This window comes from Leucoraja erinacea, chromosome 23 (assembly GCF_028641065.1).
Source record: "Leucoraja erinacea ecotype New England chromosome 23, Leri_hhj_1, whole genome shotgun sequence".
Classification (NCBI taxonomy): Eukaryota; Metazoa; Chordata; class Chondrichthyes; order Rajiformes; family Rajidae; genus Leucoraja; species Leucoraja erinaceus.
Window position 1 is genome coordinate 31,951,753 of NC_073399.1, and position 25,190 is coordinate 31,976,942.

The 25,190-nt window shown below is 41.6% G+C and overlaps 1 protein-coding gene across 8 annotated transcripts in view; it reads right to left on the reverse strand.

Annotated features, from left to right (window-relative positions):
* LOC129708452 (trinucleotide repeat-containing gene 6C protein-like) overlaps positions 1 to 25,190 on the reverse strand; it is a 440,994-nt gene that overhangs the window by 281,043 nt on the left and 134,761 nt on the right. For all 8 annotated transcript variants that reach the window (XM_055654237.1, XM_055654239.1, XM_055654231.1 and 5 more), the window contains exon 2: positions 11,771 to 11,835. In XM_055654237.1, the coding sequence (XP_055510212.1) occupies positions 11,771 to 11,835 (65 nt within the window). The remainder of the gene's footprint in view (positions 1 to 11,770; positions 11,836 to 25,190) is intronic.

The window sequence follows — 25,190 nt, forward strand, 5'->3', positions numbered from 1 at the left end:
GGTGCTCCACTCCCTTTCTTGCTGGACATATACAGGAAGAGATGTATCAACAGAGCCATCTCCATCATCAAAGACCCCTACCACCCATCGCATCACATATTCTCCATCCTGCCATCTGGGAAGAGGTACAGGAGCATTAGCTGCAAAACCAGTAGGATGCTCCTCAGCTTCTTCCCGCAGGCTATAAGACTGATAAACGTACTTAGCCCCCTGCCAAAGTATCGCGCACCAACCACCAACCTGGACACACTGCAGCAGCTGTCGATCGGAACGCCTGTTGATGTTTAGTAGAGAGTAGAGTGTCTAATTTAATTTGTTCATGATATATGTATTTTTATTTCTATTTACTTGTTGTTATTTGCACTGCACACTGAACGGACACTGGTTGAGCAACGTTTTTTTGTTTCCTCTGGGTATGTGAGTACTCAGGAAATAACAATAAAGATATATTGATACTGATACTGATACTGATCCCCTTTATCCTGTATCTGTACACTGTAATCACAGAGAGGCTTTTCGCTGACTGGATATCATGCAACAAAAGTGCTATACACTGTTCCTCGATGACAATAAATTTAGCTAAACTAATCTACATTTGGAAGCTACGACTGAAGCTGGTAATGGAGAGGTCAGTGACCTGTGACCCATGACTTATGACCTGTGACCTATCACTGGCAAGATATCAGCTGAGCTAAAGTGAGGACTGGGGCAAGTTTTCCGATTGCTGCTAGTGCAAGCTAAGCTGGTTACAACACTGATTTATATATGAATCATTTATACAACTACAGTAGATCCAATTTCTCTTGGAAATTTCAGAAAATGATTCTATTTCTCTCACTTACAACTCCTCTAAACAATTCTTTGGTTTCTTAATCTGTTCAGCAACCTATCCTCTTTCTCCCCCTACTACAATCAGTCCGAAGAAGGGTCCCGACCCGATACGTCACCTGTCCATGTTCTCCAGAGATACTGCCTGTCCTGCTGAGTTACTCCAGCACATTGTGTCTTCTTTTGTAAACCAGCATCTGCAGTTCCTAGCTTCTACAATAACCCCCCTCTTTCACTTTGGGCCAAAAGTCATTCAATCTTTCCTGTATTGACCTGAAATTGTGATTTTGTTTCTTCACTCACAGTTCAATGGGTCAATTGTTTGTTGCTACATGTGCCCTGCACAGTGAAATTCATTTTGCATAGATCACACATGCACGAGTCGCCATATATTTTCGTGCCTGAGAGTAGAGGGGAGGTAGGGAAAGGCCAGTGCAGTACACCATCATTTTAACGGGCCTCCTTATTACGGATTTCTGTTATAGCGGATGGACCTGGTGACGGCTGACTATGCTACCCCCATCTCACTTACATGCTGCTACCCCCATCTCATGCTGCCTCCTCAGTCACGTACAGCCCCAGCTTCCCACGCCACCTCCAGCCACTTCCTCAGATGCGCCTGTCCCCACCACTGCCTGTACTGCTGTACATTTTGTGTCTATCTACCTATTTCTGTTCTCCAGACCTGACCCACTCAGCATTTGTTAGTTAAGTTTAGTTTAGAGATACAGCGTGGAAACAGGCCCTTCAGCCCACCGAGTCTGTGCCAATCAATGACCCCCGCACACTAACACTATCCTATACGCACTAGGGGCATTTTACAATTTTACCAACCCTATTAACCTACAAACCTGTACGTCTTTGGAGTGTGTCCGGGAGGCAACTGGAGATCTTAGAGAAAACCCACACACATCATGGAGAGAACGTACAAATTCCGTATAGACGAGCACCCGTAGTCTTTAACGGACCCAGATCTCTGGCGCTGTAAGGCAGCAACTCGATTACTGCACCACTGTGCCACCCTTTTGTGTTTATCCCAGTCAGAAAGAAGGGCCTTGACCTGAGACGTCACCTATTCCTTTTCTCCAGAGATGCTACCTGACTCGCTGAGGTATTCCAGCATTTTGTGTCTATCTTTGCTGTATTAAGACCTTGGTGCTTTGTAGCTTTGGGCAGGTAAGACTTTGCTTTAATGTTTCAGCTGAAGAAAGGCTCGTCTGTCAGCCAAGATTTAATGTTGGATCTCTCTACATGAAATGCCGTTTGTTAAACTCGGTTATAGCGGATAATCGTCAATAATTGATTTCGTTATTCCCCACCCCCTTGGTCTATAATGAGGCTTTACTGTACTTGCAAAACAGCTCAAGGAACCCATTTACTGGCAAGCAGTGGAGTCCATAGTAAACTAGTGCAGCAGGAACAGACCACAATTTCAGCTCACAATGTCTGTGTCAAGCATGAAGCCAACATTTGCCAACTCTTATCGACCCGCATGCAATCCATCTTTTCTGCTCCACATGTCATTTTCTTTGATAACACAGCAGAAGAGGACCAGAATAAGGCCATTCAGCCCATCATGTCTACACCGCAATGTTGGCTGACCTATCTTTTCCTCTCAACCCCATTCTCCGGCCTTTGCCTCATAACCCCTGATACCTTTACTGATCGAGAAGCTGCCAATCACCGCCTTAACATTTTCCATTGGCTGAGATTCCTCCTAGCAGGTAAAGCAGACCAATTCCAAAAGATGTGGTCTATGTTTCTGGACCTATTACAAGTATGAGGTGCAATAGTAATCTAAAAAAAACAAATATATAAATAAGTGGAATCAGGACCTGGTAACGGGAGGTAAAATAACAAAAACAGACTTGGTTGGTAGTCCCCTTTCTGCGGAGTTTAATGTTATAATAGAGCGATTGTTTCTATTTTCTCTTTCTTTCTTTTCTAGGGTCTATTTTCTCACTTTACTTCCTTCTCTAACTTCTTTCCTAAGGGGCTTTCTTTTCCCTACACTCTTGCACTGCACGACTCTTGCGCACTTTCTTTACTTTCCTTACTTCTACCTTTTTCTTAAAGCTCAAAAAAAAATGAAGCGGTACAAAAAATGTATTAAGATATATGTGTTGTGTAGGATTGTAATTTACCGTACTTCTAATAAAAATTTAAAAAAAAAAAAGAAAAAATTTCCATTGGCCTCCATAGCCTTTCGTGGCAATGAATTCCACAGATTCACCACCCTCCGGCTAAAGAGATTCCTCCTCATCTCTTTTAAATTAGTTTGTTGTCAAGTATACCGGGGTACATTGAAAAACTTTTGTTGCATGCTATCCAGTCAGCAGAAAGACAATAAACAATTACAATTGTGCCATTTACAGTGTATAGATATTTGATATGGGAATGACGTTTAGTGCAAGATAAGCCAGCAAGGTCTGATCAAGGATAGTCCGGGCGTCACCAATGAGATAGGTAATAGTTCAGCACTGCTCACTGTTTGTGGCAGGATGATTCAGGTGCCTGAAAACAGCTGGGAACTGAAGGTTTTTAAAAGTACGTTCTTTTATTCGGAGGCTATGGCCTCTGGCACTAGACTCTCCCACCAATGGTAATGTCCTCTCCACATTCACTTTATGGAGGCCTTTTTGACAGATATTTATTTTTCATTCAGCGCTGCAGGCTAGAGGATGTCACCTGTATCTGGGCACTTTGGATTCATTGGTCACCGAATGCTGGCAAGGAGGGGAGATGCTTATTGGGGAACCCACTGATTTCCCATCCATAGTACAAATTCCATGAACAAAGCAGAGTCCTTTCCTAACAGGTTGTGCTGTATCCTGGTGACCTGCCCCCCCCCCCCCCCCCCCCCCCCCCCCCCCCCCCCCCCCCCCACCCACCACACCTCCCAATGTCACTGTGCACAAACACAGCACAAAGAAAATCTGCCCAGGGTTCTGACAGATTTTTATTTTGTGGTGATCCCTGTACATACACACACAATACACAGAGTTTAGAACATAGAACATTGAACAGTATATTGTGTAGGAAGGAACTACAGATGCTAATTTGCACTGAAGATGCTGGTTTACCCGGATGCCAAACATTTAACTCCCCTTCCCATACTGACCTTTCTGTCCTAGGCCTCCTCCACTGTCAGAGTGAGGCTAAACGCAAATTGGAGGAACAGCGCCTCATATTTTGATTGATCATGTTGATTTCTCTAATTTCAAGTAACCTTTGATTTCACGCTCCCTCCGTCCCTCCCACACCCTCGTTGCCCTGCTAGTTTCACTGTTCATATCCCTTCATTATCACCCGTTCCCCAGCCTACAATAGACCATTGTGTGTTCCACCTTTCCTGAGTCATTGGTGCTGGCTCTGCTTTGTTCTGTACCTTTTCATACCTCTGGTTTCCCACTCCCCTGATGCACAGTTTGAAGAAGGGTCTCAACCCAAAGCATCACGTATTCCTTTGCACCAGAGATGCTGCCTGACCCACTGAGTTAATACAGCATTTTGTGTCTATAGAACACTACAGCACAGGAACAAGTTATTTGACCTAAACTGGCTGTACTGAAAATGATGCCAAAACAATGCTTCACCTGCCTGCACATCATCCATATCCCTCCATTCCCTGCATATGCATATCCATGTGATTATACAAAACGTCTCTCAAACACCACTATCGTATCTGCCTCCACAACCATCCCTGTTCCATTAAAAATGTGTTCCATGTGTTCCAAGCGCGTTCCGTTAAAAATGTGCAGGGTAGCAATGTGCAGCGTAGGTTTAGAATGGCAAAATGTTGCATAGGTTGCATAGGGCGGCACGGTGGCGCCTCACAACATCAGAGACCCAAGTTCGATCCTGACAAAGGGTGCTGTGTGTACGGAGTTTGTACGTTCTCCCCATGACCTGCGTGGATTTTCTCCGGGAGCTCCAGTTTCCTCCCACACTCCAAAGCCGTACAGGTTTGTAGGCTAATTGGCTTTGGTAAAATTGTAAATTGTCCCAAGTGTGTGTGGGATAGTGTTAGTGTACACCTTATAATCATTCCACACTCCTTTGAGCTATTAGTAACATTATTTTAATGCACACAGGTCAGTTAGCAATGTCATCTCAGTGGACAACACACACACATAATCATTGCAGCTCACCCATTCCCCCCGACTTAAAATTGTTTTAAATTCATGGTGATTGTCACATATCGCCGAAGGGCCTGTTTCCGCATTGTATCCCTAAACTAAACTAAAAGTTAGATGCTTTATCATCCACAATTTGGCAGACAACAACAAATAATTTATTATGGCACTGCGAGTATTTATTTATAAAGCAGGTTCTAAAAAATATAATTAGTTTTTTCCAAAATTGAAAAATATATAATCTTATTTTAAGTAGTCATGAATAAACAATATAATTATCAATGTTTTGAATGTGAACTATAACCTATTTTCCATAAACTACTGCTATTTCTCTTGCCAATTACTCATTCATGTTGGAAATACTTTGGTACATGATCTGTCATATAATCACCATGAATTTAAAACAATTTTAAGTCATGGGGAATAGTACTGTGCAAGATAATGAATGGGTGAGCTGCAGGAATTATGTGTGTGTGATGTCAGCTGAGATGACATTGCTAACTGACCTGTGTGCAGTAAAATAATTTTATTATTAGCTCAAAGAAGTAGGGAATAATTATAAGGTGTAAAACGTTTTGAGGTAAACCGCGGATCATGCTGATTGTGTCTAAAGGAATTAAATGAAACCTTTTTGTGATGATAATGACGGTGATTAATTTCACATTACATTATCTGAGCGAGGTGCCATCTGTTCACAGTGTACAGTGACGTCCTGTCCCTTCCCATGGTGGGAATGTTTTGATCCAATCATGAAACCAATGGCAATTTTATTAGATATTGCACTTGGTAACCTGGTGATTTTAATATTCTCGAACATCCTCTAACAGTGGAAGGTAACACAGAACACAACCGTTTTTTTTTATTAGCCTAATGTAAGAACTATAAAAGTTAATGACTGTTTAGCTGATCTAAAAATAATGTGCTCATTAAATTGTCTAGTCAGTCTTCTGCACGCGTATTTTGTTTAATTCGAAGATCCCCAATGCCATTGCTCTTACTGGATTGGTGAGCACTCGATTTATTCTGACTAATCAATTATTCAATGTAAAAACAGAGAAAAGCTAAAGGCTTAGTTTAGTCTAGTTTGGAGATACAGCATGGAAACACCGAATCCACACCGACTAACGGTCACCCGTACACTAGTTCTACCCTACGCACTAGCGACAATTTATAGAAGTCATCTAACCTACAAACCTGGATGTCTTTGCAGTGTGGAGGAAACTGGAGCACCCGGAGAAAACCCACAGGGAGAATATGCAAACTCTGTACACACAGCACCCGTAATCGGGATCGAACCCGGGTTTCTGGCGCTGTAAAGCAGCAACTCTACTGCTGCACCACTGCGCCGTCTAAAGACCGTGCTCCGCATCAACATTTGTGTTTTACCCTCCACTCTTTCACTTGCTTACCCCAGGTTCTCTCTTGCGAAGAGTTATGCCACTAATATCTTGCCATCGACACAATAATTAATACTGAATGTGTTATTAATAAAAAGCTGCCACCTGTTTCCTGAGTCTGGTAACGTTTTGCATTTATTAAAATTTCTCTAATGCATTTTCCCTGGAACTATCCCGGCCAGGTTGGGGGCTTGAGCTGGGGCCCACCTGTGGATTTTGGATGCACTCCAATCCAAACACTCAATGATTCTATTCCACACACTCCGTCAACATGCACAATGTTTCCCCAGTGTGGTTACTCCCCTATACAGTGACTTCCAGAACATCCGACACCAGTCAGACACACATTTATCAGCATTATTACCACCAAAACCTTCTCACTCTCCTTATATTTTCAATCCTCTCCCTCAAAGCATCATCTTTCATCACCTATAACCCCCCACATTGAGCGTGTCACCTATTCGTGTTCTGACCTGCTGAGTTACTCCAGCACTTTATATATTTTTTGTAAACCAGCATCTGCAGTTCCTTGTGTCTCTGCCTTAAGATTAAAGGCCACATTCCAAGGAACATGAACAAGTCGGCTGCAGGTTAGGAGGCCAATGCTATGTAATTTACATTCACACCAAATTACTTCATTGTGTTTCCTTGTTTGTAATGTTTATTTTTCTATGCTAGATGCATTTTTGATAATTTAAAGTGATTTTAATAGCAATTGAATGCTTAGTTTAATTTGGTTTAATGTTCAGCACAGTCCCTGTGGGTCAAGGGACCTGCACCTGCGCTGCACTGTTCCACGTTCTATGGTCTATGTTCAGCTTTTAGTTTTAGAGTGACAGTGCGGAAACAAGCCATTCAACCCACCGTGTTGACTAGCGATCAACCTGCACACTAGTTCTAGCCTACACACTTGGGACAATTTTTACAGAAACCAATTAACCTACAAGTCTTTGGAATGTGAGGGGAAACTGGAGTCATAGGGAGAACGTGCAGACTCCAAAAAGCCAGCCCCCGTAGTCAGGATCAAACCTGGGTCCCTGACGCTGTAAGGCAGCAACTCTACCGCTGCGCCACTGTGCCACCTGCTTCCATCTTTTATGATATGTAGTATCTGAGATATTTAAAGGCTGCTATAATGCCTTGATGACCTTGGTATTTGCAACGCTCCAGCTCCGGAACTCCAGTCACAGAGTGTGGAGTCAAGAGCCATTCTTCCCACTGAACCTCTCTTGTATCCTATCCTCCCATTACAGCGCCCAACTGCACCTTCAACACACTGATTGGTTCCGCCATGTTCCTGCAGCTTATTTTACACATGAATCACATGTTGAATATGTTCCACTTCACATAGGAATAGATTTACATCAAACTCATTGAAAACTATTTCCTCAAATCCTCCGAGCTTGGCTTCACTTGAATATTGCTTATTTACCTGATCTATGCTAAATTAATTATATTTGATTAGAGATACAGCATAGAAACAGGTCAGTTGATCTGCCGAGTCCATGCTGACTATTGATCATGTGTTCACACTAGTTCTGTGTTATCCCACTTTCTCATCCACTCCCTACACACCAGGAGTAATTTACAGAGGCCAATTAACATACATCTTTGGGATGTGGGAGGATGTCCAAAGCAAGCGCTGTCTGCGGAGGGCGCTCAGCATCGCCAAGGACTGCTCACACCCCAACCATGGACTGTTTACCCTCCTACCATCCGGGAGGCGCTACAGGTCTCTCCGTTGCCGAACCAGCAGGTCGAGGAACAGCTTCTTCCCAGCGGCTGTCACTCTACTCAACAACGTACCTCGGTGACTGCCAATCACCACCCCCCCCGGACACTTATTATTATTTATTCAAATCGTTTGCTATGTCGCTCTTCCAGGGAGATGCTAAATGCATTTCGTTGTCTCTGTAGTGTACGCTGACAATGACAATTAAAATTGAATCTGAATCTGAATCTGAATCTGAAACCGGAGCACCCAGAGGAAACCCATGGGAGAATATGCAAACTCCACGCAGACAGCAGCCGACGTCAGGATCGAACCTGTGTCTCTGGTGCTGTGAGGCAGCAGCTCAACCAGCTTCTGTTTTTTCCATTATCTCAAGGAATTTCCTTTTTGCACCCGTTCCGGCTCAATGACTGTAGCAGGGGCATCCAGAACTGCAGAAGGTACTCCAAATGTGGCCTTACCAATGTGGCCTTGTACAGCTGTAACATGATGTCCCAACTCCTGTGCTGCTTACCCTGACTAATCAAGGCAAGCACCAAACATCCTCTTCATTAGAATTAGATTAGATTTAGATTCCTTTATTGTCATTCAGACCTTTCGGTCTGAACGAAATTTCGTTGTCATACTAATAAATAACAAAACATACCATAAACACAAATTAACATCCACCACAGTGAGTTCACCAGGCACCTCCTCACTGTGATGGAGGCAAAAGTCTTAGCCTCCGTCTCTTCCCTCCTTGTTCTCCCTCTGCGCTCTTCTCCACCCTGTTCAATTGTCTGCCTCCTTCATGGAAATATATACCAGTTTCTCTGTTATAACATTATTAGTAGACTCACTGATCTTGTTGTTAAATGTATTTCATGGCACCAGACTGGAAAATAATATGAAAAATTATTTCTGAAAATGATAGAAACCAGCATGGCTACAACCAGATACCGTACAATTTTACAAGCTGTACTGGACAGGGAAATGCTACGTCCTTCTACAGGTCCACCACCAATTTTCCGACACCCTTGGTACCAAAGCCTTTCTGGATTATCCATTTTGCCAGACCAATAGAGGTCACAGTCTCTGAGAGGAGTCCAACGTTACTGGAATGGTCCACCTATGCTGCCGAGGAGCCGAGATACCGGCACGGAGAGTTTGCTATGGGAATGGATCTGCTGGCACTGGCCGGGCCGAAGTTTCAGAGCTCCGGCCACAGAGGGTAAATTCGACCCATCGATCGTCATGGAAGTCCCGATAAGGTCGAGATCGGGCTCCTCACCCAGCCTAGGCGCCAAATTTTTGGGAGGACTTCTAGGGGGCATTTCAAGTACACTCACATAATTTTGTCTTGATTAAAGGAGGTGCCGGACCACCAGTTATTTTATCTCCTGGCCATGACATGCAAGATCATACAATGTCATTAGGTCACTCCATTCAAACATGGGTGATCTATCTCTCCCTCCTAACCCCATTCTCCTGCCTACTTCCAATAACTTCTAACACCTGTACTAATCAATAATCTATCTATCTCTGCCTTAAAATATCCACTAACTTGGCATCTAGTCCTAGATTCTCCCATTAGTGGAAACATCCTCTCCACATCCACTCTATCCAAGCCTTTCACTATTCTGAATGCTTCAAAGAGATCCCCCTTCATTCATCTAAACTCTAGCGAGTTAAGGCCCAGTACCGACAAAAGCTCATCATGTATTAACCTACTAATTCCTGGGATATTCAGTTAACATCACGTTTAGTGAACATCAGTCCATTGTGGGCACCTTATGGTTACACAGTTACTGCCCTGTACATATGTGTTGCCAACTCAGTTTTACACAGGAACACGTATGTGGAATATATATATATATATATATATATATATATATATATATATATATATATATATATATATATATATATATATATATTATTATATTTATATTTATATATATATTTCACTAGAATAGTGCACTAGAAAGGCTTGGATAGAGTGGATGTGGAGAGGATGTTTCCACTAGTGTGAGAGTCTAGGACTAGAGGTCATAGCCTCAGAATTAAAGGTCATTTTTTTAGGAAGGAGATGAGGAAAATGTCTTTAGTCAGAGGGTGGTGAATCTGTGGAATTCTTTGCCACAGAAGGCTGTGGAGGCCATCCGTGGATATTTTTAAGGCAGAGGTAGATAGATTTTTGATTAGTACGAGTTATAGGGAGAAGGCATAGGAATGTGTTTAGGAGGGAGAGATAGGCCAGTCTTGGTTGAATGGCGGAGTAGACTTGATTGGCCGAATGGCCTAAATCTACTCCTATTCCTTATGATCTTATGACACTTAAGCAACGTAGAAGGGTCTGTAATTCAATTTTGAATTTTCTGCTAAAACTCGTTAAATGTTTTGGTTATATTTTCTTGGATTAGAACAAAGACAATATTGAGTGAATTATAACCCTGTCACTTTATTTTCTTGCTCTCTATTAAACTCATAAAATATTTTGGTTACATTTTCTTGGATTAGTACATAGGCAATTTTGATTGAATTATAACCCTGTCACTTTCTTTTCTTGCTATCTATTATTGAAATAATGTTATACTTTTGAGTAAGTCTGCCAGTTAATCTTAAATTTCCTACATGCTCTGGTCTGGATTTTAAATCAATTTCTGTGACTAAAACACATTTTAATATAGTAACAATAAAGTGTTAGACATATGCAGAAACATACACCTTATTTATTAAGAATGTTGAATCAAGATTTCTCCATGGGCTTAAATGACATCTTTACAAGCCCCTGAGTTTATCAGGCTGTGGATAAAATATACTTCAAATCTTGGCATATTACGAATGTGTACATTATTCAATTCTAATCAGGGAGAAAAGAATCAAGACTTTGTCCTCATTCTCTACAACCCATCAATTCACATCAGTCATTTTCCCCCTCATTTGATATCATAAATCTGTTTCTTGAACTCCCAAAGTAAAAAACCTATTGCAAAATTGGAAATTGCTATTGTGCAATGTTTAATCCTTTGAAATAATGGAACATTTGGGCAATAAAACATCATTAAAAGTTCAGACAGGCCAACAATGTTTGCTCAATATTGTGCCACTGGAAACTTTAATTTAAAGTTAGTATTGTAAAATTGAAATCAACATGTAGTTTGGTAATTCAATCATAAATGATCAGCATAGCTGTTCCCTTAGTCCAGAATATTATGTTTTATGAGATTAATACTAACAAGCCAATTCACGTGATTACTGATGGAAACCAAAATGAAACACATCTAAAGAGGAAGTACCACAAGATTTAGTTTGGAAATAAAACCACAGCAGGCAAAAGTACAATAAATCCATGATTAAAATGGTACTTTAAGATTATGAAGTGCCCACAATTTCAACAAATATTGCCCCCAATTCATTGGCTTTAACATATGTTGATTACACAATGAACACATATTCAAAGTTATAATATTCTCAATATTCTGACCAAAATATTAGTAACTGGTTTATTCACCAAGTGCCATCTACTTTCAACTATTTCTTTCAGATCCAGAATGTGTACATGATAAAACTTAAACCAAATAACTTAGCATTATCTCACTAAAATAGATGTATATATATATATTTTTTAAAGTGAAATAAGTATTTAATTTATCAATCAATTTAAGAAACTAATAATTATAGTCTAGAAGCCATACCTTATTTTCCTCTCTTCAAAGACAGCTTTTTGCCATGCATCACTCTGATAAGCATATAATTTCTGCTGCAACACAAAAGCAAGAAATATAATTTTAACTAAAAACCTAGTATGTTCCAGTGAGATTCAAAAAACAGACTGCTGCAAAACATGAACAATGTATAATACTAACATATAAATGAAGAATGCTGCAAAAATATATAGCATAGCGGTCAGCATCAGAGGAGAGAGCCTATTTCCTTCGCTCCATAGATGCTGCTGCACCCGCTGAGTTTCTCCAGCATTTTTGTCTCCCTGAGAGAGAAACAATGTTACTGATTTTGATTGAAAATGAATTCACCAGAACTGGGAGATCTTAAAGATAATCTGTACTTAAAGTGGTGCAGATCCAAAGAAAACAAGTTGGAAAAGCATTTTTATTGAAAGATTTTGATTAATATTAAAACTTAGCATCCCATATGAAACAAATAATTGAATCAAAACTATTAGAAGAAATATCTCAAATTATATAGATAGAGGTCTGCGAATAATCCAAGGGTGCTGAATTGATTTGGTTTGATGGATATATCTGCGTTATTACAGAGAAATACGGCATGGAAATAGGTTCTTCAGTCGAATTTGGCCATGCTGACCAAGATGTCCCATCTAAACTAATCCCATATGGGCATTTGACCAATATCTCTCTAACCCTTTCCAGTCCATGTACTGTCCAATTGTCCTTTAAATGTTGTTATAGTATCCACCTCAACTACCTCCTCCGGCAGCTTGTTTTATATACCCACCACCCTGTTAAAAAGTTGCCCTTCAGATTCCTATGAAATCTTTCAATGTTTTAATGCCACTTTATTCTAACATGTACCTAGGTACAGTGAAATTCCTTTTCAGTATAGAATCAGTATAGAGTATAGAAGTTGGGATGTAATGTTAAAATTGTACAAGGCATTGGTGAGACCAAATCTGGAGTATGGTGTACAATTTTGGTCGCCTAATTATAGGAAGGATGTCAACAAAATAGAGAGAGTACAGAAGAGGTTTACTAGAATGTTGCCTGGGTTTCAGCAACTAAGTTACAGAGAAAGGTTGAACAAGTTAGGGCTTTATTCTTTGGAGCGCAGAAGGTTAAGGGGGGACCTTGATAGAGGTCTTTAAAATTATGAGAGGGATAGACAGAGTTGATGTGGACAAGCTTTTCCCTTTGAGAATAGGGAAGATTCAAACAAGAGGACATGACTTCAGAATTAAGGGACAGAAGTTTAGGGGTAATATGAGGGGGAACTTCTTTACTCAGAGAGTGGTAGCGGTGTGGAATGAGCTTCCAGTGGAAGTGGTGGAGGCAGGTTCATTGGTATCATTTAAAAAATAAATTGGATAGGCATATGGATGAGAAGGGAATGGAGGGTTATGGTATGAGTGCAGGCAGGTGGGGACTAAGGGGAAAAAAAATTGTTCGGCACGGACTTGTAGGGCCGAGATGGCCTGTTTCCGTGCTGTAATTGTTATATGGTTATATGGTTATAGTATTCAGTATTCAGTATTTACTTTAATGTAATTTTAACTGAGTACTTACATACACAGATGAAACGAAAAAAATGTTTCTTGATCAGTTACCATCAGTGCGGTTAATACAAACAGAATAAATACATATAGCTTTAAAAAAAATGTTAATTACCATATCTAAAAATAGGCCTAAAAATTGAAATAAAAACAGACATTCAGAATGAACAGTGGCTTTACTTTGACAGGTGCCTAGCTGTCAAAGTATGGGTGAGGTTAGATATGTTGGTGTATGATATATGGGGAGGGGACACAGTCCGTTAACCAGTCTTATTGCCTGTGGGAAGAAGCTGTGGAGCATCCTGCTGGTTTTGCCTCTTCCCAGATGGCAGAATGGAGAAGATGTGGTTTGATGGATGGTGGGGTTCCTTGATAATGGAGATGGCTCTGCTGATGCTCCGCTTCTTATAGATCTCCAACAGGAAAGGGAGTGGGGCACCAATGATCCTGCTGGCTGTCTTCACTATCCTGTTGAGTTAGTTTTGCTCATAAGCCTTGCAGCTCCCAAACCAGGAAGTGATGCCGTAGGTCAGTATACTCTCGATGGTGCCCCTGTAGAAGGTCCTTAGGTGAACAGTAGGGAGACCTGCTTTCCTTAGCCTCCGGAGAGGGTGGAGCCGCTGCTGAACTCTTTTGATCACTGCTGTGGTGTTGGTCGTAGAGGTCAGGTCATCCGCCAGGTGAAGTCCCAAGACCTTCACACTGCTGACCCTCTCCACAGCGGTTCCATCAATATGCAGCGGAGTGTGATGCAGTTTACCAGCCCTCCTGAAATCGATCACCATTTCCTTAGTCTTTTCCACATTGAGGATGAGATTGTGGGATCTGCACCACTCCGTAAGCAGCTCCACCTCCATCCTGTACGCCGACTCATTATTGTCACTGATGAGACCCACCACTGTTGTGTCATCAGCGAGTTTATTGATGTAATTATTGCTGAGTCTGGCAGTACAGTCATGAGTAAGCAGACTGAACAGCAGTGGGCTTAGGACACAGCCTTGGGGCGAGCCAGTGCTCACAGCGATGGTTCTTGATGTCCAACTGCCCACCCTGACTGTCTGCTGCCATTGTGTCAAAAAGTTAAGGACCCAGTTGCAAGTGTCAGTGTCCACAGTTTCTCCAGCTTTTTTGTCCTCCATAGATGCTGCTGCACCCGCTGAGTTTCTCCAGCTTTTTTGTGCTCCATAGATGCTGCTGCACCCGCTGAGTTTCTCCAGCTTTTTTGTGCTCCATAGATGCTGCTGCACCCGCTGAGTTTCTCCAGCTTTTTTGTGCTCCATAGATGCTGCTGCACCCGCTGAGTTTCTCCAGCTTTTTTGTGTAACCTTCGATTCTCCAGCATCTGCAGTTCCCTCTTAAACACTGTGTATACTCTACTGCGTTATCTCTTCAAGATATGCCCACCTTGAAGAAGTTCTCCTCTTCTCTCCGGAGACAGTTTCACAACCTCCTCTCTAACTGTCCCCCATCTGTGATCCCTCCTGCCCTCCAACTGTACGCCGTTTGGGGAGTCTGCAGCCCGGGGGCATGAACATGGAATTCTCCCAATTTTGTTAGTCCTTGCTGTCTCCTCCCCTTCCTCAGCCCCCCTGCTGTCTCCTCCCATCCCCCAGCCTTCGGGCTCCTCCTCCTTTTCCCTTTCTTGTCCCCACCCACCCCCGCCCCCGATCAGTCTGAAGAAGGGTTTCGGCCCGAAACGTTGCCTATTTCCTTCGCTCCATAGATGCTGCTGCACCCGCTGAGTTTCTCCAGCTTTTTTGTGCAACCTCCACCTGCATACAGTTCAGCAAAAAATCTACTACAGCTAGGCACATTCATACTTTAGTACAAGTGTGTAAATATAGTATATTACAATGAAGCAGTACACAAGAGTTGCCAGGATCTGGCACCATTGTGTGTGATTCAAGCTCAGAGTGGTTAACTTTGCCATAAAGGTTCATTGTCCTGGTGCTCTCTCTCAACTTAAATCAGTACCTTCCAGTCCCTGATTCCCCTACTCTGGAAGAGAAATATGTGTATTCACCCTAACTTCCTCTCAAAATTTGATACCCATCTAAAATACGATGGCACTGTAGGATAGTGTTCGCGTATGGGGTGATCGTTTGACTGCATGGACTTGGTGGCCCCAACGGTCTGTTTCCGCGCTGTGTCTCTAAGGCTTAGAGTCAAAAGTAAAGATCACCCCTCAACCTCCTGGACTCGTGTGAAACATTAGTCTTTGGCTGGACAGAGTACCTGGAGGGAGAATAATACCTCAAGCTAAGGACGGCAGTGGCACAATACAGGGTAGTAATTTAGGACTGAAATGAAGAGACATTTCTTCATTTGGTGGGAAGCGGATCTTTGAAATTCTCGACGCAGGCGATTCTGTGCACCCTCACTCACCAGATTCATTCAGTTTTCCCAGGATGGAAATATGAAAGACGAGAGGGCAAAGCTTTAAGGTAAGGTGGGCAAAGAGTAAAGAAGTCAGTATTTTACACAAAGGTGTTGTGTGCCTAGATCGTGCTGCCAGGGGTGGTGGTGGTGAAGACAAATACAATAGTGATGTTCAAGAGGCTTCTAAATAGGCACATGGATATGCAGGGAATAGAGGAATATGGATCACGTGCTGGCAGATACGAGTTGATCTTGGCCTCATGTTTAGCAAAGGCATTGTGGGCTGAAGGGCCTGTTCCTGTGCTGTACACTTTTATATTTGATGTCTATGTTCTATAATACACTTTTGGATGTAACTAAAAATAAAGGCGTGTCGGGGATTATGCAAGAAACTGGATTTGAGGTAGAAAACCTGCTGCAATCATGATGAATGACAGGGGTTTGTTGGCTAGGGAGGGTTTAGATGGATACGAGCCAAATGCAGGCAAATGCGACTAGCCCAATATGCCACTTTAGTCAGCATGGACAAGGTGGGCCGAAGGGCCTGTTTCTTTGTTGTGGACTTCTATGACTCACCGACTAACTGCCAAGTTCTGTTCCTAGTTCACAGGTTCGTATTCAAAGAAAGCTCGCAATTTAGTTACATGTAAAATGTTAGCAAGCTAGAGTTTCTTTGCATGTCTCCTGGTTTGTTTCACGGGGTCAAACCAGAACTAATTTTATTCCGCTGAATTTGAGCATGTAGCATGTGTATCAAAACAAAATGATTCAGAATGAGTTCAATTAATGAAATATGAGATTTCGTTTTAGTTTAGCTCACTTTAAAATGTAATGCTTATGACTACAAACTCCAAAATACAATGAATAAACATCTAGAGCTTGAAGGGTATAGCAGTGGAAATGGCAGCTTTCTTTTTAAATATTTATGGCCTAGATAAATTTATAATCTGATTTTTATCTTTCATACCAAATTTTATTTCAGGAGAAAGTTACTGAAAACTTGAATATTATACTTTATGGAATAGCAATTTGTGATTTATTCTCATATACCCTGAGGGAGAATCTAAACATTATTGTTTTAATAAGCAGTTATATGTTGAAATGGATTGTGGAATATCAACTAACCTAATTTAATCAGTTGGGAATATAAATTATGAAACAAATGTCTTTCACAAACAGTCTGAATAATAATTATTTTATAACAGCAACTGCCTAACATACATTTGTGTTTTGAGGCTAGATTTTATCCACATTTATCACACGCCGACCATTACGATACAGAACTCAAGATGTTTAGAGGCTTGTCTTTCTTAGATGATATTCTCGTATCTGAACTTTATCTCTTGCAATTGTACCAAGGGACAACTTTTTACACATTGCCTGTTTGCAGATAAAAAATAAACGATTGGAAAGACAGTACTGTTTTCAGTGCTTTTCCTAGATTGGGTAACCTGCTGAATTTGCTAACTGAAGCTCATAATCAGAGCAATACATATCAGATTAGCTGCAGTGCAATGATGGCCCCTCAGGCAAAAAAACTTTACTTGAAGAGCTGTAACAAATAAAATAAACTATTGAGACCATTGTATTTATACTAATTAAAATTGCTTGCAAAATCCGCAGTTGATAAATGTAGGTTTTTTAGTTTAGAGATACGGTTGCTGATGAGTGGCATGTTGGCACAGACGTAGAGTCGCTGCCTTATGCCCCTGTCCCACTTAAGAAACCTGAATGGAAACCTTTGGAGACTTTGCACCCCACCCAAGGTTTCCGTGCGGGAGGAAATCAGAGCACCCGGAAGAAACACACGTAGCCACGGGGAGAACGTGCAAACTCCGCACAGACAGCACCCGAAGTCAGGATCGAACCCGGGTCTCTGGAGCTGTAAGGCAGCAACTCTACCAGCTGTGCGAATGTGCCAGCATGATGGATGGACTTACAGCTAAAAGCCAAACCCTTGAAACCAGATCAAATAAATGTCACACCACTACTCTTACTGGAAATAATTTGAGAAAACGCCAAACGCTTGCAGAAACATATAACACTAGAAAAGAAAATCAAACAGCAACCGTTATTGTTGATCTAATGAAATCACGTTTTTGTGTGTACAGTGGTCAGAATGGGTAGAACTCGTTTTCAGCAGTACAGGGTTGAAAAAGTGGCAGGCTTAACCCTGAATTTTCAGTTTGGTAAACTTTAGAAATATGGCGTGGAACTAGGCTCCACGCTGACCAGAAATTACCTAGTTCTATCCTACACATTAGGGACTATTTACAGAAGCCAATTAATCTACAAATCTGCACACCTTTGGAATGTGGGAGGAAACCGGAGCACCCGAAGAAAACCAACATAGTCACGAGGAGAACGTACAAACTCTGTGTAGACAGCACCCATAGTCAAGATCGATCTCAGCTGTCTGGCCCTGTGAGGCAGTAACATTACTGCTGTGCAACTGAGCGCTAGTGTATTCTACAGATCCACCATAGAAAACATACTGTCATGTTGCATCGCAGCTTGGTCTGGGAACATCTCTGCCCAAGACCACAAGAAATGGCAGAGAGTTGTAGATGTAGCCTAGGACATCTTCACGCAGACTTGGAATAGCAGCCAATGTAATCGAAGACTTGTCCCATCCCAGTCATCCATTCCTTTCCATCCTCCCATCCGACAGAAAATAATGAAGCTTAAAAATGCACTCTACCAGACCCAGGATCAGCCTGAGGAAGGGTCCTGACCCAAAACCATGTTCTCCAAAGATGCTGTCTGACCTACTGTGTTCTTCCAGAACTTTGTGTCCTTTTGTGTAAGCTAGCATCTGCAGTTCCTTGTTGCAACAGCTTCCGCTCCTCTCTTATTAGCAATGTTACAAAATTTTGAGATTTTAAAAATCAAGTCTGCAATTTATCCCATCAGATAAAGCATAACAATAAGTTTAATTTGACACCAAATTCACTTTCATATCTCAAGTATTAAAAAAGTTATGGCCATTTTCATACTCGGAAATTAGCATCTTGTTCCCTATTGATTTTCAATGGACATTACAAAAAAGCTGTGATCTTGGATAATCAAAGGCCCATTTCTTAAGGAAAGATTAACATTTTTAAATAGCCTAAGTGTCCAAAGATTATTCACAAATAATTCACAATATAACATGATTTTTATATCTAATTTACATTAATTTATAGGCCAAATGGAAGGAATTTAGTGTTCAATTGCTGTAAATAAATGCCCATTTAAATCGGCTTTCTAGTGGGTTCATGTGGAACGCGCTGGTTTAGAATGTTGACAGCGCGCTGGATTAGTGCCCTCAAATGCCGAGAAAAATACTGCGGGATATAAAAAGCCCAAAATGAACTATTCGCTATAGATAACTTGATATATAGGGTTATATATATGCCCCATTTAATGTAAAAATAAGGTACATACCTTTAATTGTTTGCTTTATAAAACCCTGGGGCTGCGAGATGTTGCGGAATCAGAGAGTAATTTTAAACTATTATAACTATATTATCGAGGCCTATAAAACTAATAATACCTTTTGCGACCGGGTCTTGCAGCGATTTTTCGTTAATGATTTACTAGGCTGAACATCTGCGATTAGTACAGCCTAGTAAAAATCGCGTTTTAAACCCGCCCCCTCCAAACAGCGCCAAAATCGCCGACATGGCTGAGGGCAGATTCCTAATGACGATTCAGGTAGGTTTTGTAACATACCTACTCTTATCAGTTTTCTGAACAGTCCTTTCGTAAGCTAGAGTACTGTCCAATTCACCTCTACCCCATTAAAGATATTGCACTTTGTCCATGGAACTGATGCGCTACAATGGTGAGAACTATATTCTGCACTCTGTATCTTTCCCCTTTGATCTGTCTATTGTACTTGAGTTTGAATTGATTGTATTTTTTTCGATGGTGTATCTGATCTGTAGGAAGCAACTGCAGATGCTGGTCCCTGATAATAACTGAAGCAATCTGGGACGTGCTAAAGATAGACACAAAATACTGGATCTCAACAGCTCCAGTAGCATTTCTGTAAAAAAGTAATAGGTGACGTATCAGGGTGAGTATGAGGAAGGGTTTCGATCCAAAATGTCACCTATTCCTTCTCTCCACAGATGCTGCCTGACCCACTGATTTACTCCAGCATTTTGTGTGCATCTGATCTGTTTGGATTGCACACAAATCAAAGCTTTTCACTGTACCTCAGTACATGTGACAATAATAAGCCTAACTCTATTAACGCTAGGCATAAAATTGACTACATATCTCTGATGGAATAAACATTTGTAGGATATAATGGTTTTGGTAATATGTGTGCATGCAAAGTGACTCCATGTTAGAGCTTAGTTTAATTTAGTTTAGTTTATGGATACAGAGTGGAAACTGGTCTTTCTGCCCACTGGGTCCATGCCGGCCAGCGATCCCTGCACACACTTGGGACAATTTACAATTTTACCGAAGCCAATTAACCAATAAACCTGTAAACCTTTGGAGTGTGGGAGGAAACCGGAGCACCCGGAGAAAACCCACGCAGGTCAAGGGGAGAATGTACAGGCTGCGTACAGACCAAATCTGGATCAAACCCGGGTGACTGACACTGTAAGGCAGGCCGCTGTACCTCCCTGCTGCCCTTAGAGACTGTGGGGACCAGAGATGGCCTTAACAATAATAAATTATCTCCAAGTGTTTTAGTGATTGATCCAAACTACAGTTCCAAAACAAAATGAACATTGCCATAATACCATCTTACTCTGCAAAATAATAATAACTGAAGCAATCCAGGACTAGTGTTAGCAAAGCAATTTAACATAATTCTTGATGAGTCAGTTTCCCAGCAGTTAAAATGAATTAGGGTTTTCCTGAAGAGTTCAACATTTTTTGCTGGTAGCAGCTATTTAGTATATTAGCAATCATTGCAGAATTATCCTGCTGTCAACATGACATCTTTCTTAAGTGCCTGCAATGAAAATGAAACAGGACTGTTGTGATACTTTAATATCATGATTCAAATTACCCCCATACACTGGCCCATTCCCCCACATAAACACAAATAATAATAGAATTATTTCAGAGAAACATAATGCAAAGATGCAGAGAAGTGAACGGAAACATTTTTTTATCTTAACATAGTCTATTAGAACTATTATAAGCAAAACTTATTAATGGAACAGTTTGGCCAGAATTGACACTGTCAGATTAACAAGGTTAGTGGTTTATTAAGGTTATACAATTAATGGGTCATCATTCTGTATATTGTTTAATGGAAAACCATTGACACACTTTGTTAATCGCACTTTTATGGATCTAACCAGCTGTCAGATTAATAATAGTGGGATTAATACATTGACAGAGGCTGTTCATTAAAAGCCCACATGTCCCTTTGATATAAGGCGATGTGTGTGTCATTTTTTTTCATTCTTGCCAAATCGTCACATGATGAATTTTCAAGCGATAGGATTTTTGTATCAACTTATAGCTCGTTGTGAAAATGATCGCCCTGCTAAAGGAAGGATATTGTCAATGTGGACAGAGTGCAGAGAAGATTTATGAGAAGGATGCCAGAACTTGAGGGCCTGAGCTATTGAGAGAAGTTGGGCAGCAGGCTGGGACTTTATTACTTGGAGCGCTGGAGGATGAGGGGTGATCTTTTCGAGGCGTATAGATGATGAGGGGAATAGAAAGGTTAGATACACAGAATCTATTACCCAGAGTAGGGGAATCAAGAACCAGAGAGCATAGTTTTAAGGTGAGAGGAGAAAGATTTAATTGGAACCTGAGGACATGAGAAGGTTTTCACTGTGACAATAAAGTAAACTAAACTAAATTAAACATTTTCACGCAGAGGGTAGTGGTTATATGGTTATATGGTTATATGGTTATATGGCATGAGTTGCCAGTGGAGGTAGTTGATGCAGGCACTATTGCGATGTTTAAGAAACATTTAGACATGCTCAGGGATAGGACAAGTTTAAAGGGATATGGGCCACACCCAGGCAGGTGGGATTAGTGTAGATGGGACATATTAGTCAGTGTGAGCAAGATAGGCCGAAGGGCCTGTTTCCACACTGTATGACTCTAGGACTCTAAGTTGGGACCCTACCACAAGCATTTGATTATGGAACAGTCGAAAGCTTACACATGAAGGGGCAAAGTTTGAAGGAGATGTGCGGGCATGTTTTTTACATTGAGAGTGGTGGGTGCCTAGAACACGCTGCTATGGGTGGTGGTAGAAGCGGATATATTAGTGGAGTTTAAGAGACTTTTAGATTGGCACATAGATTGGCAGGGAATACGGATCTATGTGCAGGCAGATGAGATGAGTTTAACGATGTCATGTTTAACGCAGATATCGTGGGCCAAAGGGTCTGTTCCTATGTTAAACTTAGATGCGCAGAACCACAAGAACCTGGTGAACTGGGAGGTAAGTGCTGACATAATGTAAGAATTTATATATCAATATTATATATTTTTCTCAACAATGAGGTGCTTCCAATTATCACTGACTGTTTTCCTTCTATTAATGCACAGAGGTGTAGCTGGTAACACTGCTGTCTCACAGCAGCAGAGACCTGGGTTCAATCCTGACCTCGGGTGCTGTTTGTCTGGAGTTTAAACATTCTCCCTGTAACTGCGTGGGTTTCTTCTGGGTTTTCCGGGTTTCCTCCCACATCCCAAAGATGTGCAGGTTTATCAGTTAATTTGCCCTCTGTAAAAACCGCCTAGTGTGTAGGGTGTAGATGAGAACGTGGGATAACATAGATGATCGATGGTTGGCATCGATTCGGTGGGCCGAAGGGCCTGTTTCCATGCTGTATCTCCAAACTAAACTAAATTGACTTAAATTTGAGTTTGAAATTAGTTAAAAACAATAATTCATTTGAAGCCCGTATTTTGAAACACAAATGTGTTTTAAAGCTGATGTAACCATTGGAACATTGGCATTGTACGTTTAGGAACATCCCGCTGGACTGTGGATTTTTTGAAGAGTAAGCTAGTCGAGGTTCAACTGGAGAGTGGTCTAGTTGTTGGTTTAGATTTTTGGTTTAGTTTACAGGGCAGAAACAGGCCCTTTTTGGCCCACCGAGTCCGTGCCGACCAGCGATCACCGTGGAGTTCTATCCTACAGGGGTACCCTATAGGGGCAATTTACGGAAACCAATTAACCTACAGGCCCGTGCATCTTTGGAATGTGGGAGGAAACCGGAGCACCTGGAGGAAACCCACATGGTCACTGGGAGAATGTGCAGACGATTCCGGGTCGTTGGCGCTGTAATGTAGCAACTGCACCACTGTGTCACTGTGCTGCCCTTTTAATTTAGTTTAGAGATACAGCGTGGAAACAGGCCCTTTGGCCCACCGAGGCCATGCTGACCAGCAATCACCCCATTCACTTGTTTATGTCTCAGAGACCCCTATGAGCGAGAGTGAAGAGATGATTGATTGTGTGGAGAATCTGGTTGACCCGGAGAGGTGGGGGCCCCTGCATTTACATCTGTCTTTGCCATATGTGGGATCACACACTGATCTGTACCAGGCAGTGTCTGCTACTGGATATATCAGGCACTGACATCTACACTTATCACTGCCTCAGCAAGGCCACCAGTGTAATCAAGGACTAGTCTCACCCTGCTCACTCCCTCTTCTCCCCTCTACCATCAGGCAAGAGGTACAGAAGTGTGAAAACGTACACCTCTAGATTCAGGAACAGTTTCTTCCTGGCTGTTATCAGGCAACTGAAATGTTCTATCAACAACTCGAGAGAGCTGTTCTGACCTATCATCTACCTCACAATATCTTTAATCGGATATTACTGGACATAATCTTGCACTAAATGTTATTCCCTTTATCATGTATCTGTACACTGTGGATGTCTTGATTGTAATCATGTACAGACTTTCCACTGACTGGTTAGCACGCAACAAAAGGCTTTTCACTGCACCTGATAAGAAACAGAGCTAAAATAAACTAAACTAAATCCTCAAACAATGCAAAAGACATTTCAGAAAGGGCAAGTAAGGGCAGGATAGCTTTATTTCAGCTTCTAAGTGAAATTTTGAAATTGAATATCAAGAGGGGTGCAATGATACAACACCATAGGACTTTAGACAGGGTTATGGGGAGAACTTTAGTTAATAATCCTGATAAGAATTTGGGATGAAAACAATATCAATAGTACATTTTGACACTTTAAATCCAATGTTCAAGTTTTTCATGTTCAGTCTGAAGAAGGGTTTCGGCCCGAAACGTTGCCTATTTCCTTCGATCCATAGATGCTGCTGCTGCGCCCGCTGAGTTTCTCCAGCTTTTTTGTGTACCTTCAAGTTTTTCATCTGTTTTCCATCAAGTTGCTACATGCAGGAATGATGCTGAACTAGTATTTAAATGGTTCCCTTTTCAGGTCAGAGGGGTTGATTAGCATTGCATTAGTAATTCTAATGCAGTAAATAGGCATTTGCGCTTTTAATTATCAGACTTAACTTTCTGTATCAAGTTTAATAGGCAATTAATATGTAGATGCAGCAAGTTCTCTAAAATAACAGGAGTGAGGGTGAGATGCTGCTTTTGGAAGCAAGCAGCCAAGCACATAAAGATCTGAGGACTCACAACTCATTGTCTGCTCCCCTCATTGTGGGCTGGTTTGCGTACAACTAACAACATGCAGTGGTAACATGACACTGTTTTTTCCAGCAAGGCTCAGCTTGTTAAATCAGTTACTGGTACTGTCTTTTAGTTTCAATTTTAGTTTTAGTTTTAGAGATACAGCATGAAAATGGGCTGTTCGGCCCACTGAGTCCGTACTATCTCTTGTTCTATCCTACACTTGATGGTTAATTTACACACAGGACAAGTAACCTACGAACCTGCACATCTTTGGAATGCTGTAGAAAACTGTCGGAGAGCACGCGGAGAAAATTCACGTGGTCACACGGAGAAGGTACAAATTCCGCACAGACCATAGACAGGATCGAACCTGGGATTCTGCCTCTGTGAGGTGCTACACCACCATGCCGCCCACATTTTGTTATTACCAGCAACAAAATGTCAGTCATGTATGAAATCAATTTATTACATGATCTCTACAGCCTGGTCCATCACAGGTACCGACCTCCCCACCATCAAAGGGATCTGTAGGAGGCACTGCCTCAAAAAGGCATCTGATATCATCAAAGACCCACACCACCCTGCCCTCTGTCTTATTTCACTCCTACCATCGAGAAGAAGGTACAGCAGTCTGAAAACCATGAGCACCAGGTTCAAGAACAGCTTCTTCCCAACAACCACCAAGCTCCTGCACACAGCACAACACTAACCTCATCAACTATGAACTTCTACGGACTGTCTTTGGTTGCATGATAGACTTTAAATTTTGTGCCAGTACTATGATTACGAATTCATTGAATTTTAAAAGAAGTGTCCTGACTCAAAACATGAACCGTCCATTCCCTTCACTGATGCTGCAGAACTCTGTGTCAAGTGTCTTATTGGCA